The sequence below is a fragment of the Labeo rohita genome, chromosome 7 (genome assembly GCF_022985175.1).
Source record: "Labeo rohita strain BAU-BD-2019 chromosome 7, IGBB_LRoh.1.0, whole genome shotgun sequence".
Taxonomy (NCBI): Eukaryota; Metazoa; Chordata; class Actinopteri; order Cypriniformes; family Cyprinidae; genus Labeo; species Labeo rohita.
The window spans coordinates 19,582,825-19,601,700 of record NC_066875.1 but is presented as its reverse complement, the minus strand read 5'-3'; the positions used below and the strand labels follow the sequence as shown (position 1 = coordinate 19,601,700).

The 18,876-nt window shown below is 37.9% G+C and overlaps 1 protein-coding gene across 2 annotated transcripts in view; it reads right to left on the bottom strand.

Moving 5' to 3' along the window:
• Positions 1-4,301: 4,301 nt before the first annotated feature.
• mtss1lb (MTSS I-BAR domain containing 2b) overlaps positions 4,302-18,876 on the bottom strand; it is a 78,430-nt gene continuing 63,855 nt past the window's right edge. For both annotated transcript variants that reach the window (XM_051114334.1, XM_051114335.1), the window contains exons 11-14: positions 14,941-15,015; positions 13,892-14,068; positions 11,716-11,881; positions 4,302-10,580 (exon numbers count right to left, since the gene is read on the bottom strand). In XM_051114334.1, the coding sequence (XP_050970291.1) occupies positions 9,802-10,580; positions 11,716-11,881; positions 13,892-14,068; positions 14,941-15,015 (1,197 nt within the window). In that variant the 3' untranslated portion in view covers positions 4,302-9,801. The remainder of the gene's footprint in view (positions 10,581-11,715; positions 11,882-13,891; positions 14,069-14,940; positions 15,016-18,876) is intronic.

Sequence of the window (18,876 nt, the reverse complement as noted above, 5' to 3'; positions counted from 1 at the left end):
AGTACTGACCCAGTGTTTACAAAGCAAACTTGCAAAGAAAGTTTAATGGTCTTTACAAAAAAGATGCTGGATGATTTTAAACCAAAATACACAGACGAAGAGCTAACCACACTTGACTTTTCCAACGTGCTAGTGCAAGACAAGCATTTGTGGTTAAAGTACATGATTTTTTTGCAGCTGAAGAAAGAAAGACATGAACATCTTGGATGACATGTGGGTGAGTAAATTATCAGGACTATTTTGAACTAATTTGGTCACTTCAAAACAACTCATTTAGCCTATGTGAACAAATTATATTCATGATACTTTACCATTTCATGTGGAACTGATATACAATTTACCATTGCTGAATGTGACTTGTACAAAAATCATGTCTTGCAGTGTCCATGCTCAAGGCCAGTAGGAACAATATAAGAATGGGTCAGCATATGTGGCTGCCGATCTAGCTGGCCAAGTCAATATTGATTCAAATTCTTTACATTCGCATTCGGAATTTTCCTCATAATTTCCTGAAACAAGCATAACCATCAAAAAATGCCTATCCTGTGACCACACTTAACACAATTTATTCTCACTTAGCATTTAAGACATGAACCTGCAATTATTTAATTGAATGAAACCCTTGATTGAAATGTGCACTGTCTAGTCTCACATATAGGAATTTTGATTGAAAAATACCACAACATTGAATCAGCTACTAATAAAGTAATCTTTGATAAATTTGAGAAAGAGAATTTTTTTTATAAATTAATGTGAAAAAACCATAAAATATGTTGCAATTGAATACCTAGATTTAGTAGATTTTGAGCAAAGCCAATAGATTCAAAATCACATTCTTCCTCTCCTTTCCTTCCAAATCGTTCTGGATTGTGTAGGTGGAACAGAGGCGTGAAGAATCCCCCCTTGAGTCCTATGCCAGCTCTCTGTGTTTCCTTGATAAGTGGCGGGATAATAAGGCACCGAGTGGACACGAATTTCATTTCACATTTTATTGAACACATCCACACATGTGGGAGAAGGGTGGAAGGCGATAGATATAAATTTATTACGGCCAATAAGAGCAGTCAGGGGGTGTGAGGGGCAGATTAGTGGCTCCTCTTGTCATGGTGGGTGAACGCGTACCTTTCAAAGGCACTCAGTTATCTGAGGTGAGGAGGTCAAGCATGGAAGGGCCCCTCTCATGTGATCCGCATCACCAGGTTTTCTATAAAGGATTCTTCAAATGAAGTAGATTTCAGTCATTCCAAAAGGAAAGTTTGGTTACAGCAGTGCTGGGGAGTGACTAGCAGCACTACGTAATGCAGTTAACTACTAACAAGCTATTTTTAAAAATGAGTAAGCTAGCAGTAGCACAATCAGTCTTGGGTGAGGAAATAAGTAAACGGCATGTAAACAATCCTTGCTCCTTCTCTCAGGTGTTGGAAAGTCTGATTCATTTCTGTTTAGTTTGGATGATTCATGTACAGTACATGAGCAAATTAAAACAGTGTTCACAAATTTGAGTCCCTCAGAGTATTTTTCTTATGTATTTAGTGGAAAATAGTGTAAACACTTGATTAGGTTTATTTTAAACTCCTTGTTTATTGTGCCAGTTCTCTGTGTGTTGATGTGGGTTTCCTCAACAATCCAAAGATGTGAGACACTAAATTGCTTGTAGGTGTGAGTGAGAGAGTGTGTTTCTGTGTGTGTTAACCATGAGATGAAATGCCCATCCATCAAACCAGAACCCAAGGGTCAAAGTTGGCCCATGATGACCCTTGATTTAGCCCACCATACCATATCACAAGAGAGAGGTGGAAAAAAAAAGAAAAACATACCATTGAAACATGTCTTGATTTCTAATTTATCTTTTTGTTTTAACTTTGTTTTAGTTTTGCACTGAAATGTAAAGACTAGATTTTTTTTAATATATATATTTTTATGTAATGTAGTTGCATATCAATACAACATTTACTTTCAGCCCACGGCTCTCAGTTCCATTTGATTTTTGGTCCTTCATCGTAAAACGTTTGGCCACATGTTCATTTCAAAGTCTGGTCTTTAATATATATATATATTAAAACATTAGCACAAAAACAAAATTAATACATTGTTAATGGAATGGTTTTCACAACAACCCTGGTGAAAAAACCTGCATATGCTGGTAGCTATGTTTTGATGCTGGGATGCTGGGATGCTGGTTAGGTATGTTTTGATGCTGGTTTAAGCTGGTCTATGCTGGTCCTTAGCTGGTTTATGCTGGTCCTTTTTTCTGGTTTATGCTGGTCCTTGACCAGCAACATGACCAGCATAAACCAGCATAGACCAGCTTAAACCAGCATCAAAACATACCTAACCAGCATCCCAGCATCAAATCATAGCTACCAGCATATGCTGTTTTTTTCACCAGGGAAATCCCAAAACTAGCTCAAAACCATCCCAACTGCATTTTGACGGAGTCCTCCGGTAAAAATTTGCGTTCCGGGGTTAAAATACACTTTTTTTGGTGGGGTCCCCGGTAAAATTTGCAATTCAGGTGCTTATTATCACTTTATTGGGGTCGCTTCAACCCGAAGCACAGTGTTAATAGCCGCGGGAAAACCGCGGACTCGGCGACAAGTGGTTTGAAGAACGGATGGTTAGCGACTGCTGACCTACTTCAAAGTATGATTTGCTTATTGCTAGACACGTTCAGAATAGTTCCTCCAACACAGGCAACTCAAATGGGAAACTAAGATCATGTTACTCACCTACAGGGTTCAGTAGACAGCCAAACAGTATCCAGCGTGGGTAGGCATCTGTGAGTATGCCATTAGTGGGATGGTAAACTGAATGAGCACATAGTATAAACACTATTTCCTCGTTCTACACTCTCTAATCCCTTTATTGTCCCGTTAAATATCATTGTTAAGATTTCTTAAATTAATCGTGGCCTACTTATTCTTAATTAAAGTTGCATTCGTGTGGTTTAAGAACACACCGGAGAGATGACGAGCTCAAAAGACGTTCTAATTAAGTCGGGTAAGTGTTTTATATAGATGAAGCGACTTGACTATCATTGAAGATACACACTCGAGCTCCGAGCAGTCCAGTGTGCAGCTGGGACTGTCTTATACACCTTCAGGGGCTTTCTGAGCAAATAACACAAAGCTGGAGGCTGAATTGCTAATCTCGGGCTTTCTCTCCACTGTTGAAAGTCGTTATAAAGCTGATGAGCGCAAAATTGGTACTTAGAGACTGACTTGTGATTTTAATTACAGGGTTTTGCAAGTTATTTATTTTCGGCGTGAAAGACGAGATTTATTTGTGTTTCAACTTTAGACTCTAAACAGCTTGAAGAATTAGAACAAACTTTCTCTAGCTGAATGTATAGTTCCACTCACAGATTCAGTCACAAACACTCTGGCGCCCCCTGGCGTCTAAAACAAAACATTTACCCTCTAAATGGGATTGTTTTTAAGATTTGATCTGTCCTTATACACCTTCAGTCAAGCCTCTTGCACTTTCAGGTGAATGTCAATCACTCGTGTTTTATGCCTTTCTGGACAACAAATATTTAGAGGTATTATCTTTTAACTAACACTTATAATTGTGGGACAAACATCTGCAAGATGTCTGTTAAAGATTGCTTCATCTGGAAAACATCTGCTGTGTGCAAACATCCGATAGACATCTATGAGATGTCAGTTTTAGGCTACATACATTCTAAATCATAAACATCTTAAAGACATTCTAAATGTCTATTTGACATCTGATAGGTAACATCATATAGACATTGCAGATGAAAAAATACGTCAAATAGATGTCTCCGTGATGTGTGCTATCAAGGTGCTTGTATTATTAGCTCATGTCATAAAAGTGTCATGCTTTGGTAAATGAGATAAAAAGTCGAAATACGGACAAAAACTCAAACTTATGAGGTAAAACAATTATGACATAAAAGGTCAAATCTGATCGAGTCACTTTTTATGTTCATACCCAGTTGAAAAATCCAGCATTTAGGTACTGGTTAGGTATATGTTTTGAAGCATGGCTGATGGTCCAGCTGGTCATGAACTGGTTTTGAGCTGGTCCTGAGCAGGAATAGTTTAGGACTAGCATATAAAGAACCAGCTTAAACCAGCTCAAACCAACAGCCATGCTTCAAAACATACCAAACCAGCATATGCTGTTTGTCACAATTAGGCCTATGACTTTTAATCTCATAACTTCGTTTTTGCCACATATTCGACTGGCTTTCTCATAATCATGACTTCCCCTCACAAATGCTTTGGTACAATGAATAATAAATAGGCTATAATGAATATTCTTCACCTCACACACAGTTTAAGTACAACTTTTATTAATACTGGAATCATCACAGTGTGTTTTGTTACATTAGCTGTGACTAAACTTAACAAAAATTAGAAGGATAAATATTACCAAAAAGGAAACGATGTTATCAGCAACAGTGGCAAATTAGCCTTAGGAAAACAGCACAATAAATTAAAGCAGAAAAGAGAGAAAAGCAGAAAGAAGAAAGACAGAGACAACAGCACCTGTAGCGTTACTCAACTTCAGTCAGAGGAGGAAAGAGGGATGGGGTCGGACAAAAAAACAAAAACAAATGCACACGTCATAGCTTTTACACGAGAATGAAATTAAGAAACATAATCAAGTACACCGGTTAAGTTTTGAGCTGAAAAAAACTACTGGTTGGGCTCTGTTTTGTGAGGCATGTGCGTGATGCTCCTTATATGCGAGCGGCAAAGAAAAGACTCGCAACTCAGACTAATGGCGTAAGACACACGGCTCAGTTTCCATGACACCCGGTTGCCAAGCCCTCCCTCCACGAGAGCTCTCTGTGGAGATGACAGCGAGGGAAAATCGCGGTGTCGTGGCTGAACCGAGCGTGGGAGACGGGTGTCTTTCAGGGCATCTTCGAGGAACAGCGCGTGAGTAGCTGAAGAAGAGGCAGGCTGCACGTGTTCCGGCCCAAATGAGCATTTCATCTCTTTGTCACCCGCACCACATGATCATTTATTGTCTGTAGCCATTTTAGACATGTGAAACACAATGACAAGGGAAATGGGATGACAGAGAAACGACTAGAGTGCAGCTGGCATGAGTGAATATCAAAAAGGCATAAAGTTGCATAAGGCTAACATTATACTCATTGATTGTGCGCTAACTCTATAGGATTTGGTCAATTATTACTTAATGTAAATACAAAGGATAGCCAATTCACGTCTTTTTGGCATTCGTTTGGCTCACCAACAAATTGTAAAGGCGGAACTGAAGACACTTGTTTGTTTTTTTTTTTATTATTATTCACCCAAAATCCCCAGTGTGCTACTTGCTAATGTATCTCCAGGCGAATCGGCTCAATTCACCTTTTTTTTTTACCGCAAGCGTGGGCGTGGCCATTTGTACATTTTATGGGTCAGGCTTCCGATCGCATCCGCGTTCAGGTATTTTTAGCTGTACATAACAAAAGCTTGTTTTGCTCCTTGGTATTGCAACTTGGTGTGTTTTACCATATTATGTTAATGTATCTTAATTATGAATACACTGGTTTGTAGTGCAAACAGTTTTACCTTTACTGCACATTGTTATTCTTTATTTGGTATGCTAATGAACGAACCGGAAGTCTCGCCCATGGGCTTTGTTCGGCGCTGAAGAATAAGGTGGATAGGGACGCGTTTTGTAATTATTTATTTTTAGGGGAGAGTGGGAGAAGTTCAAGATAGTTTAAGATAGAATATCAACCAAAATATTGCCCTCAAAAATCACATGTACACATCATCAAAGCACATATATTTCTAAACCACTTCTTCCCTGATAATTCCTAAAATAACTAGGGGTGCTCCAAGGACAAACCAACCCGATCTCATGAGAAAGTGCAACTGTTTTACAAGGTGGTGATTTTGTATAAATTTGTACAGTGCGATGTTTAGAAAAACGTAACATGAAGGTTCACCCTTAACCTAATACTAAAACGTGCAATTGTATGAATTCACCAACTCGTAAAATGGTTGCAAATTGGCATGAGAGTTTGTTGGACAAACTGTGACTCCTGAGCTTCACGAACGTCAAGTGTAAGATAACAGGCCAATGAAATCGTATTTTCACAGCTGAATTGTGATGGCTGCCTTTAGTGAGCATATCATGACATTCGGCGGGAGACAAATGAGCATGACATGAGTAATGTTAAACACTGCAAAACAAAGAGAAAATGTGCGTATAATCACCTGAGAACCAAAAGAGTCTATCTGCTGTGTGTGAGTATGTGAGTATTGAGACGCTGAAGGCTGAGCTCATGAATGACAGTGGTAGTTTTTCTATCCCCCAGTTTTCTCCAAAGGGACTTTAAACTGTCATCTTGCTTCATGACCTCGGGAGCAGAAACCCGTAGAGACTGACATTACAATAAAGAGACAACAGTAAGCCAACTACCTGCAATCAGGCTTTTGTGTCTTTTTTTTTCCTTCTCTCTTTTTCGCTTCGCTTCCCACCTGTTTCTTTCACCAATTATTCTCCACTGGCCTTGTCTTTCTCACTCTTGCTCATCCCATTCTTCTTTCTCTTTCACTTCTCATCAACTCTCCATCTTCCTTCCTGTCGTATCGTCTTGCCGTTAAGTGTCTGTGTATTTAATGCTATGAATGGAACTTCTGAGAACTTTATCTTTGTGATTTGTTACTACGTAAAGCAGGCTATGAAGTATGAAATATGTGGATATGTAACACTTAGATATGACTTTTGTCCAGCAAACTTTACTATATTGCTGCCGAACTCAATTCTGTTGTCAACTGATTCCCTACCCACCTCTTGACCCCCATTGCAAGACAACATTTGTATGGGGAATTTTTTTTTTAGTGAAGCTACTTGTACTGTTCACCTTCTTGTATGTATATATGAATATATACAAAGTTCTGACCTGCTCATTGGCTGGCAGTGTGGGCTTTGAATTGCCATAACCTTGTTCTTTCATTCCAGCCTATTCACAATACGGCCTCTGCGTTCCAGAACGGCACTATTGTCGACGAGAGATCGGCACAGGCGTACATACTGTCACAAAGCAGACATACTTTTTCCTTTTGAACACGCTACAGGCATTCCTAAAACAGAGTGCGCTATGCAAAATAAATAATTAAAAAAAAACAACCCAAAAGTCAGAGTAAGGAGCAAGTGTCTGGCGCAACAGCACTATTTATGACCGCAGGGGTTATAGGGAGTTTTGGGAGAACAGAAAGTCACTCACAAACAGACACTACATGACTAAAACTATGTTTTGACCTTCTACGTATCACTTCCACATCCAGTATCATCACAGAGCATTGTTTTTCTTCACGTCGGGTAAGCCGGGGTAACCAGCGACCTTTCGTGTCATAGGTATTTACTCCTATATCATCTAAAACAGGCAGTGGAATGCTTTTATCATAAACAACTGGATGAGATTTCTTCCCAGAGTTCATTCTCTCCACCTCCTTTATTCATCCCTTCTTCCCTCTGCAGATTCAAAGTTCATTCTTATGTCCCAAAAAATGGCAGCCAGGTGTGTGCCTTCATCTTAGCTCGTTCTCTCCACCCCTCCTAAAGATATCGGGGGGACTGTGGTTTGAGGCTTGACAAGTAAAAGAACATTTCCTGAAAAACTCGAGTACTTATTTTAAATGCTCAAATTGGAAATTAAATATAATGCATCAACCAATTCCCTTTCAAGATCATTGGTAACACTTTACAATAAGATTCAACTGGTTAATGCAGTCGGTATCATAAACAATGAACAACACTTAATAAAACACTAACAAACACCAAATAAAACATACATAAAAAATATATATTTATCTAGTTAATGCTAATTTATAAATATGTACTGTTCAAAAGTTGGGAAGCAGTAAGATTTTTATAGTCTTTGAAAACGTCAAATCAAATATACTATTTTAATAAAAGCCTTTTTTTTTTTGATTATCAGGGCTGCTTTTGTGGAAACTGTGATTAATTATTTGCAGGATTATTTGACAAATAGAAAGGTTTTTTATATTATGTCACATTGTAAATTTACGGTTGCTTTTGATAAATTTAATGCATACTTGCTGAATAAATGTATTAATATTTTATTAGACTTTTTGAATGCTAGTGTAGTGTTTTTTCATAATACATTAGCTGATGGTAATTGTGAACCTGGACCACAAAACCAGTCAGAAGTGTCAACTTTTTTTAAAACTGAGATTGATACATCATGAAAATAAATAAATAAGCTTTCCATCGCCTTTTATGGTTTGTTAGGATAGGACAATATTTGGCCGAGGGTACAAAAAAACAAAATACTGAGAAAATCGCCTTTTAAGTTGTCCAAATGAAGTTCTTAGCAATGCATATTACTAATCAAAAATTACATTTTGACATATTTACGGTAGGAAATTTACAAAATATCTTCATGGAACATGATCTTTACTTAATATCCTAATGATTTTTGACATAAAAGAAAAATCAGTTTTGACCCATACAATGTATTTTTGGCTATTGCTACAAATATACCTGTGCTACTTAAGACTGGTTTTGTGGTCCAGGGTCAAAATTTATACTGCTTGAAATGTAAAAAATGAATTAGAATAAGTAGAAGTTACTATTAACCTAGAATAATAAATTCTGTTCATTATTAGTTCATGATATTATTAATACATTAACTAATAGTGTTAACAAATTGATCCTACTGTAAAGTGTTGCCAAATCATTCTTCTTACCTCCATCTCTGCTTCACATCCCATTTCTCTCTCTTTTTTCCTATATCATGACATTGCCACGCTCATTCGTCTCCCTATGTACCAGGGCACGTGACCGCGCCGTCTCACAGCATTCACCACACACAGTGTGGCCACAGTGACAACTAGTGGTCAAAACGACGCCTTAAAAGTGCTCTGCATCCTTTCTATTTCTCATTTTCTTTTTAAATAAGCCATAATTAGACTCAACAAGAAGTCTTCGAAAGCATCTGCTTCCCCAAAGAGACCTGAACATCAAAAACGCACAACTTTATTAAAAGCTGATCTTCGAAACCTTCCCCCGTCAAAGGAAAAAAAAAATAAAAAAAGCATTATTGCTCCACATTATCATGGCGTTTTGTTCACCCTAATTCTACAAAAATCCACATACCTGACATGAACGTTTCCTACTCTTAGGAGCTAGGAGGCGATTAACTGCTTGTAAATAAAACAAACAAGACAACGCAAGTGTACAAACGAAAGATAAATCCTGTCCCTCTACGCAACCACGAGCTGACCTGCAGCAGAGCCCTGCTCACCTCCAGACTGCAGACCAACACACAACAGCGATACCACAAGACTTTCAGGATGTGATGTCAGTTTTACTGGAGGTGAGGGCGGGGTTAGAGAGAGCGTTGTGTAGGGCAAGGATTTGCGAAGAGCCCCTGTGTACCCCGTGAGCTTCTCCAGCACTGATTCCTGGGGTCCATAATTTGGGGAGGGCCGTTATTTTAAGGGGACCACGCGGAGATCTGGAGGGGACCACAAAAATCCCCCAAACATCCTGGTCCCTTGTTCTGTCAGTAGTTAATTGTCTCACTACAGTTCAACTATCCCGCGGTGATGGGCGTGTTAATAAGACAAACATGCGTTCGGACACGCTAAGAGTTATAGTGGCCTGAGCCTGCTGTTACATATCATTTACTTTTTTCATTACTGTTATTCATTATTTTCTATAATGACTTTAAACATTTAATTTTTTAATCCTCTTTTTCATAGCTCATTTTCTAAAGAGTCATTGTGAAGTTTTTTTCTGGGTTACTTCGCTTGTATTCTCCCATCTCTCCAGGAGGCATCACAAAATCCGGGGCGCTGAGCGATCGTTGGAGACGGTTTTGCGCAGTCGCACCCCTCGACGAATAGACCTCAGCATGTCCTCACCCTCCTGGGGCGCTTCGGGATCGGGTTGGGACTCGGGGCCTGGCGGAGGCTGGTTTGGAAGCGAGGGGAAAGGGAACTGGCCCTCACCTAAGGCGTGAGCGCTGGCCACAAGCTCCCCGATCTTCTCCACCAGACTGTGGCGATTGGCAGCCAGCAAGTGATCTTCTTCGCCCGGTTGGCCGTAGACGCTCATCTCTAAGCCGCCTACGCCCCCTGAGCCCCAGGCTGTGTTAGGCAGGCTCAGCCGCTTCGGTGAAGCCTTCACGTACTCCAGCGCTCCCGGGGAGGCGTCATCCGGCACATAAAAGACACATTCTTCACTGCCCACGCGGGCGGGAGGGCCTGTGTACCCGCCGGGTGAGTCAGGCACAGTGGGGGTCTTGACTGGCACGATGGGTGGGCGTATAGGAATTGGGCCAGCGTTAGAGAGGGTGCGCCTCACCCCGGGCTTCGTAGACGGAGTTCGGCGGATGGTGGCTGTGCCGGGGATACCGCCCCCTCCGCCGGGTGGTCCGCCCAGAGCGCCCACTCCACTAGGCAGGCCTGCAGTGCTGGCGGGACGCTTAGTCTGTATCATGCGCCGGTAATTCTGGGCGATATTACTGTGACGAGGAATCGTGGAGGATTTATCAAATTCAGCCTGACCGTCGGCCTCAGTGTCACCATTCACTGAGTAACCATCGTAATCGGAGCCTGACAAAAGAAATCCCACTTGTAACTTGTCAAATCTTATCATTTATTTTAAATTCAAATAATAATGAATAAATATCTGTGTGATAAGACCCATTCACATCAAGGGTGATTACTATAATGATAATGATAACTACAAAGTTTTAAAAATCTTTCTAGTAATAAGAGAATAGGGAAGTCTGCAACACAGCTATAATGATAATGAACACAGTGAAATGATATCATTGGAATCACATTCAGAATGATTTTCTTCTAGTTGATGAATAAGAACAAATAAGAACACTGACAGCCAATCAAAGCCTTGGGTATTAAGACTTATTTGGCTTAATATTACATAAATTATGTCTGTTACTGAAATATATAGTAGAAAACCCATGGTTATTTAAAAAATCCACATCACTTTATACATATTTTGGACTATGGGGGTGCCATTATTTCATTGATGTAAAATGGTTGCACTCGGTGAGCCACTAGCACTACCTGTTGCTTTTACCGAAGTACAACTCGGAAAATAAAAATACTCATATGATGACCATAGCTACTGAAATAGCTTACAGGTGGAGGTGGATATTAGTGTAAGATTAAACCAAATGCCCACAAGGAGTCTAAACCCCTCTGTATGTTGGGTGAAATCCATACTGAGAAACTTCTTCATTGGCTGCACCATCATGACAAGCGTCAGGATGCTTACAGCCTTCCAGGATGGCATCTAGCGTTTCCTGTCTCTGTTGTTTGTAAGCTCTTTCAGTAGCTGTGGTCTACTGAATGTCTCAAAGGCATCAGGGCAAAAGTGGAGACAACAAAGACATGGGTCTTTAGGAAGCTTTATTCATCCACAGGCATCTTCCCATTCTTTTCCCCTGTTCTTATCGCTAGGAAAGTATTAAAGACTTGCTTCACTTCGCTTTTTGTCCATCAACTGTAAATTACAACCAAAAGCTGTAGAATGTGGCATTGTAACAGTATTTTATTTAAAGCACTCAGCAGACGACAACTGCGGCTTTAACTTGTAATATTGTGTAAACGAGTAATATTGTGTGTTGGTGTGAACATTAATATAGTTAGCGTTATAGTTATCATTCTTGGTGTGAACAGGCCTTTACTGAGAACAAGTGAGTATTTTTGAGTGTGTAATTACCCTGTGAGGGGATGGTATCTTCAGAGCAGGATGGGGTGGTTGTCTGAGTGCTGTATCCACTAGAGTATTGAAGGGAGTCTCGGCTGCTCTTCTGCTGCTCCATGCTGAGGCCTCGTGTCAGGACCATAGCTAGATCACTGGCAGCTGGGGAGACATCCTCACCATGCTGCACCATAACACAATACATACAAACAGTTGTATCAAGCACAGACTACACACATGTAGCTCAATGTGTGTGCATATTGTATATAGACCTAAACTTTGGAGCTTCTGTAGCTTCTGAAGGGCCAAATATTTAGGCAATATACGAAAAATGTACACATCTTCATTCTGTTAAAAAGTTTACACCCCTGGCTCTTAATGCATTGTTTTTCTTTCTGGAGCATCAAGTGAGCATTTGAACCTTTTGTAATAGTTACATATGAGTCCCTCAGTTGTCTTCAGTGTGATGGATCTCACAATTATACAGTCATTGCTGGAATGTGTTCAAATACACAAAGATGCTGAAAAAACAAAGAATTTGTGGGACCTGAAGGATTTTTCTGAAGAACAGCAGACAGTTTAACTGTTCAGGACAAACAAGGGACTCATGAACAGTTATCACTAAAAACACAGCTGTGGATCATTCAGGTAACAACACATTAAAGGAGAAGTCCACTTCCAAAACAAAGATTGACATATAATGTACTCAACCCCCTTGTCACCCAAGATGTTCATGTCATTCTTTCATCAGTCGTAAAGAAATTTTGTTTTTTTTGAGGAAAACATTTTCTCCATGTAATGGACTGGTGTGGTGCCCCGATTTCGAACTTCCAAAATGCAGTTTAAATGCGGCTTCAAACGATCCCAAATGCGGTTGTAAATGATCCCAGCCGAGGATGAAGGGTCTTGTCTAGCGAAAGGATCAGGTATTTTCATAAAAATAATACAATTTATATACTTTTTAATGTCAAACGCTTGTCTTGTCTTACTCTGCCTGAACTGTTTTTTTTTCCGGTTAATGACAGTTAGGGTATGTCGAAAAATTCCCATTTCATGTTTTCCCTCAACTTCAAAATCGCCCTTTATCGCTGTTTTACCTTTTTTGTTAAGGGTGTTTGATCTTCTTTGCATGTTCACTTTGCAAAGACTGAATCGGGGCACCATAGCAGTCCACTACATGAAGAAAAATACAGAAATGTTTTCCTCAAAAAACATAATTTCTTTACAAGTGAAGAAAGAAAGACATAAACATCTTGGATGACAAGGGGGTGAGTACATTATATGTGAATCTTTGTTTTGGAAGTGGACTTCCAGAGAATAAGAATCAAGGGCATGTAAACTTTTGAACAGGGTTATTTTTATAAATTCAACTATTATTTTCTCTTGTGAACTATATGTAAACATCTTCATGTGAAATATCTTATTCAGGTCAGTACTAAATAAAAAACAACATGCATTTGTATGATCCCTCTCATTTTGGTAAAATAATTAACGTTTTGCAGATTCTGCAAGTTGTATACTTTGACCTCAACTGTATTCTCAATCCCCCATTGTCAAAAATACTATTCAGCTCGTTTTAAAATGTTCTAAATTAAGTGGTAAGTGGCAATGTGTTAAAATAATTAAACTAAATCATTTAACAAATTACATTCTGTAATTCCATTAGTGTTGTTCAGGTCTTACCATTTGTTTTTCCATTGCATATACTTGACTTTTCTAGTTGTTTATTATTGCAGAGTTTTTATGTAGAAATAGCAATTTCTACCTGACAAAATATCTTAGAGCTTGGCATAACTAACATTATAAAAAATTCCTTTCGAAATAACTTTTAAGAATTTATTTGTTTTCAAGGCTTGTCCAGAGATACAAATCACACTTTAAAAAACTCTTATATAAGTTTTACAAGACCGTGAAACCTCTTAAACTTTTTTTCTTAAAAATGGAAGATGGTAAGGAAAAAAGTTAATTGTTAGCTAATTTAGCTAATTTTTAGCTTGTTTTTGTTATTTTTAATATTTTTAAGCCATCTTATGGCCCACTAGAAAGTGTGCTGAGGCCCCAGGTGGAGAACCACTACATTATTAAGTACTCAAGGCCAGAGTAGCCCATATTTGAAGAAACAGCCTTAAGCAAACAGGTACATTTTGTCTTCGCCACAACAAATGATGAATGTTTCATATATAGTAAAAGTTACCTTGGCGGCTATAGTGGCCGGGTTCATCCTTGGCCTCTGGGGATCTTCCGAATGCATCCCAGAATACCCCTGTGACTGAGGAGAGGTTTCTGCCTCCCTCAGCCTATCCAGAGGCTCTTTCCTCCTCTGAAGTGTGCTGGCCAGCGGCTGCTCGCTGGAACCTACCTTGGACCAGTCCTGAGGAAGTAGACGCAGTTAATTCAGGTCAGTGTATAGCAACAAATTCAACGGTCTCAGGGGCGAGAGAGAAGACTGGCCCACAATCCAGCAGTTTGAGTGTCCTTTCAAGAAATACGGTCTTATGTGTTTTAGAAAAAGCCCAATCTTAGCGTTTGCTTTACCTTTTGAGTTGAATAAACGAATAGGTACCTTCCGTGGTCTGCTCGGTTTAGCAAATCTCACAGCCAGAGATTTGAAACCAGAATCAAACAGCCAACAGAAAAGGTGCGTGTTAAAAAGCAAAATGAGGTAATGAATGAAGTTAAGCAGAATGAAGCTGAAACAAAAACACTGTCAGTAAGTGTTATTCAGGCACATGTTCAACACACGAACGCACACAAAAAGAAGAGGAAACAAACAAAACTGCAATGAGAATTGCCAATGGAGACAAACCTTCCAGCAAGGAACCTTGGATGTGGGAGAGGGTGTGTTGGATCCAGGGGAGCGGTTATAGGGTGGGGACGCAGGAAGTATGACAGAGAAAGGCCTGATGGAGCCAGTGTGAGAGAGAGCAGGGCGGAAGGTAGCGAAGGACGAGCCAAACTGCGGAATGGAGAGATAAGATCGAGACCGTCAGAGTTGCAAGAGACCCCCTTCCCTTTACTCGTGGGCTTGGGAGCCTTTGTGTGTGTGGCTTTGCAGATACACACTGAGAGTGGCAGGAAAGATCAGATCTAATGACAGCACAAAGACGAAACCGGCAAGAGAGACAGAGAAGAACCCGACCTGCCAATCAGCAGCACAACCCTCACGGGTCCCACAGACAATCCAAAATATCACTGACAGTTTCAGCACGTGTATGTCTTACGGAGAGAGTACTTGATACTCACTGTTGTTGGAGAGCTACACTCACTAACTGACTGGCAGGTCTCAGATGCTTCTGAGGATGCTGAACTCGATGACTTCTGAAAGAAAGACCATAAAAGATGGGGTATCAGCAGGGAAACATTTAGAGGGTCTCTGTCAAAGTTTGAATTCTTTGTATTTTTTATGGTACTGCTTGCAGTAAATGGACCCTTCACAAATAGATTTTTTTCAGAAAAAAATCCTTCAGGCCACACAAATTCTTTGGTTTTTCAGTGTTTTTTGTGTATTTTAACCTTTTCCAACAATGACTGTATGATTTTGAGATCCATCTTTTCACGCTGAGGACAACTGAGGGACTCATATGCAAGTTACAGAAGGTTCAAACGCTCACTGATGCTCCAGAAGGAAGCACAGTGGGGGGGGTGAAAACTGTTTGAATTTGAAGATCAGGGTAAATGTAAAATATTTTGACTTCTGGGAAACATGTAAGTATCTTCTGTAGCTTCTAAAGGGCTGTACGAAATATTTAGGCAGAATACGAAAAATGTACACATCTTCCTTCTGTTTAAAAGAGCAAGGCAAGATGAGCGTTTGAGATTCAAAAGTATTTAAATCGTATTTTTTTTTAAATGAAAATAACCAATCATTTCGCTAGACAAGACCCTTCTTCCTCGGCTGGGATCATTTACAACCGCATTTGGGATCGTTTGAAGCCGCATTTAAACTGCCTTTTGGAAGTTCAAAATCGGGGCACCATATCAGTCCATTATATGGAGAAAAATGCTGAAATGTTTTCCTCAAACAACATAATTTATTTACGACTGAAGAAAGAAAGACATGAACATCTTGGATGACAAGGGGGTGAGTACATTATATATGAATCTTTGTTTTGGAAGTGGACTTCTCCTTTAATAAGAATCAAGTGTATGTAAACTTTTGAACAGGGTTATTTTTATAAATTCAGCTTTTTTTTTTTTTCTTGTGGACTACATGTAAACATCTTCATGTGAAATATCTTATTCAGGTTAGTACTAAATAAAGGGTACAGTACTCCTTGCAATAAATGGACCCTTCATGAATAGAAAAATCAATGACCAGTGGGGAGGTAAAACGTCGGAAGAGTTTGGGGTCAATGAAATATTTTTTTGAAAAATGTTTCTTGAGCACCAAATCAGCAAATTAGAATGATTTCTGAAGGATTTTGTGAATTTAACACAATATATATATTGAAATATATTAAATTAGGAAATAGGTAAAGTTGTAAATTGTAATATTTCATATTATTACTGTTGTTTTTTGTTTTGTTTTTTTCAAATCAAATTCACAGTTTCTGAGTATATAAAACATCAAAAACATTGAAAACCTTCAAAAATCTTACCAACCCCAGACTTTTAAAGGGTAGTGTATTTTAATTGTTACAATTATTTTTTTTTACAAAGAAATTTTTAAAGCTTTAAAACACAACAAAATACAAACACACAAACAGTAAAGATTTTAGGATTCCTAAAAGGATTCCTTCTTTTTTTTTCTGTATTTCTTGTTTTTTTTCTTTTGTTGCCATCTGCTGGTTGTTTTCATGTCTACATTATTTTTATATTTTTTATTTATTTTTTAATTATTATTATTATTTACTAATTTAGTCCAAAACTCTTGACCACCTATACTACCAGTCAAAAGTTTTGAACAGTAAGATTTTTAATGGTTTTTTTTTTTTTAAAGAAGTCTCTTCTGCTTATTTATTTGATCTGTTTATTTGATTTGAAAAAGTACAATTTTGAAAAAGTTTTACTATTTAAAATAACTGTTTTCTATTTTAATATATTTTAAAATGTCATTTATTCCCATAATTTCAAAGCTGTATTTTAGCACCATTACTACAGTCACATGATCCTTCAGAAACGATTTTAATATTCTAATTTGCTGCTCAAAAACATTTATTATTATTTTTATTATTATTATTATTATTATTATGCTGAAAACAGTCAGCATAACAGTCAGAAGAACAGCATTTATCTGAAATAGAAATCTTTTGAAACATTGTAAATGTCTTTATCATCACTTTTGATCAATTTAAAGCATCTTTGCTAAATAAGTGTTAATTTCTATAATTTCCTTTTCCAAGATATATATATATATATATATATATATATATATATATATACTGTATTTAGCAAAAATTGCCCCACTGAGGTTAAGCTGTCACTAATGCCACCACAATTTCCAACACTTATAACTGAAACTAAAAATATTAGGTTCATTCTATGAGCGTCATTCTTTCCTGTGCTCAAGCTACTATCTAAAAATGATATGCATGAATCATGAATCACTACCTGGCGTGTGTCCGAATTATCTATGCTAGGCTGACCCTTCAATATGCTTATTCTTCATTGTCTGTCACACCTCAACCATGCATTTGGTAGATTCACGGGCGGGCAAAATCCCCTTTTCTTTCCACGGTGAGAGAGTAGCCTGTAAGCTCCAAAACGAGTGCATTTCTCTTGCTTTACTCCAAAGAAAGTGCATAGGAAAGCTGTGCCTCTGTGTATATATTGTAAAGCCTATGTTCCACATACAATGCTTTACAAGCACATTTCAAGCTCTGCACCACTTTCTATCACAATTTTTACAGAGAATGTAAAAAATCTGCCTACATTCTGACCACTGGTCAAGAACTGATTGACATACAGTAGTTCAACATCTTGTCCACAAGAGGTCACTATAATCTTTCAGATGCAGACAGGGAACGTTGTTGCATGTTTGAAGCTGGGACATAGATGTACAGTAACACTGTGGTTTCTTCAAGAGATTCTATGGGGCGTCAACTTCAGTCACTGCTTTGCCAGCAGGAGAAGATTTAGCTCTATAATTTGGTGGGTTCACAATTACAACTTTATTATCTAATATCTTTTGGGATTTTAAATGTATATTTTTACAAATTGTAATTTATTCCTGTGATCAAAGCTTCATTTTCTCTAGTCTCAAGTCTTCAGTGTCACATGATTCTTCAGAAATCATTCTAATATGCTGATTTGCTGTTCAAGAAAGCTTTTGTAACACTATATCATTCAAAAGCTATTTTGGGGGGGAGAAATTATAGAAATTAAGACTTTTATTTAGCAAAGATGCTTTAAATTGATCTTAAAGTGATGATAAAGACATTTATAATGTTACAAAAGATTTCTATTTAAAGATAAATGCTGTTCTTCTGAACTTATTATTCATCAAAGAAACCTGAAAAAATTCTACTCAGCAGTTTTAAACATAATAATAATAATAACAATAATAATTATAACAACAACAACAACAACAACAACAACAACAACAACAATAATAATAATAATAATAAATGTTTTCTGAGCAGCAAATCAGAATATTAGAATGATTCCTGAAGGATCATGTGACTGGAGTAAGGATGATAAAAAATCAGCTTTCAAATCACCAGAATAAATTACATTTTTTTAATATATTAAAATAGAAAACAGTTATTTTAAATAGTAAAAAAAAAAAAAAAAAAAATCAAAATGTTACTGTTTTTGCTGTACTTTGGATCAAATAAATGCAGGAGAAACTTCTTTAAAAAACATTACATTTATCTTACTGTTCAAAAACTTTTGACTGGTAATGTACAGCATATTAAAATAGTAAACAGGTATTTTAAATTATAGTAACTGTTCACAATATTACTGTTTTTACTGTATTTCTGGTCAAATAAATGCAGCCGTGCTGAGCATAATAGACTTCTTTCATTTAAAAATCTTACTAACCCCAAACTTTTGAACAGTATTGTAAATAAATATCATAAATAAATATTTACCATCTATTACAACAATAAATAGTGCTATCAAAAATATCTTAATTTGTGTTCAAATTTCTTACGAGTTTGGAACAACATGAGGGTGAGTAATTAATGACATGATTTTCATTTTTAGGTAAACTATCCCTTTAAACAACATTACAAT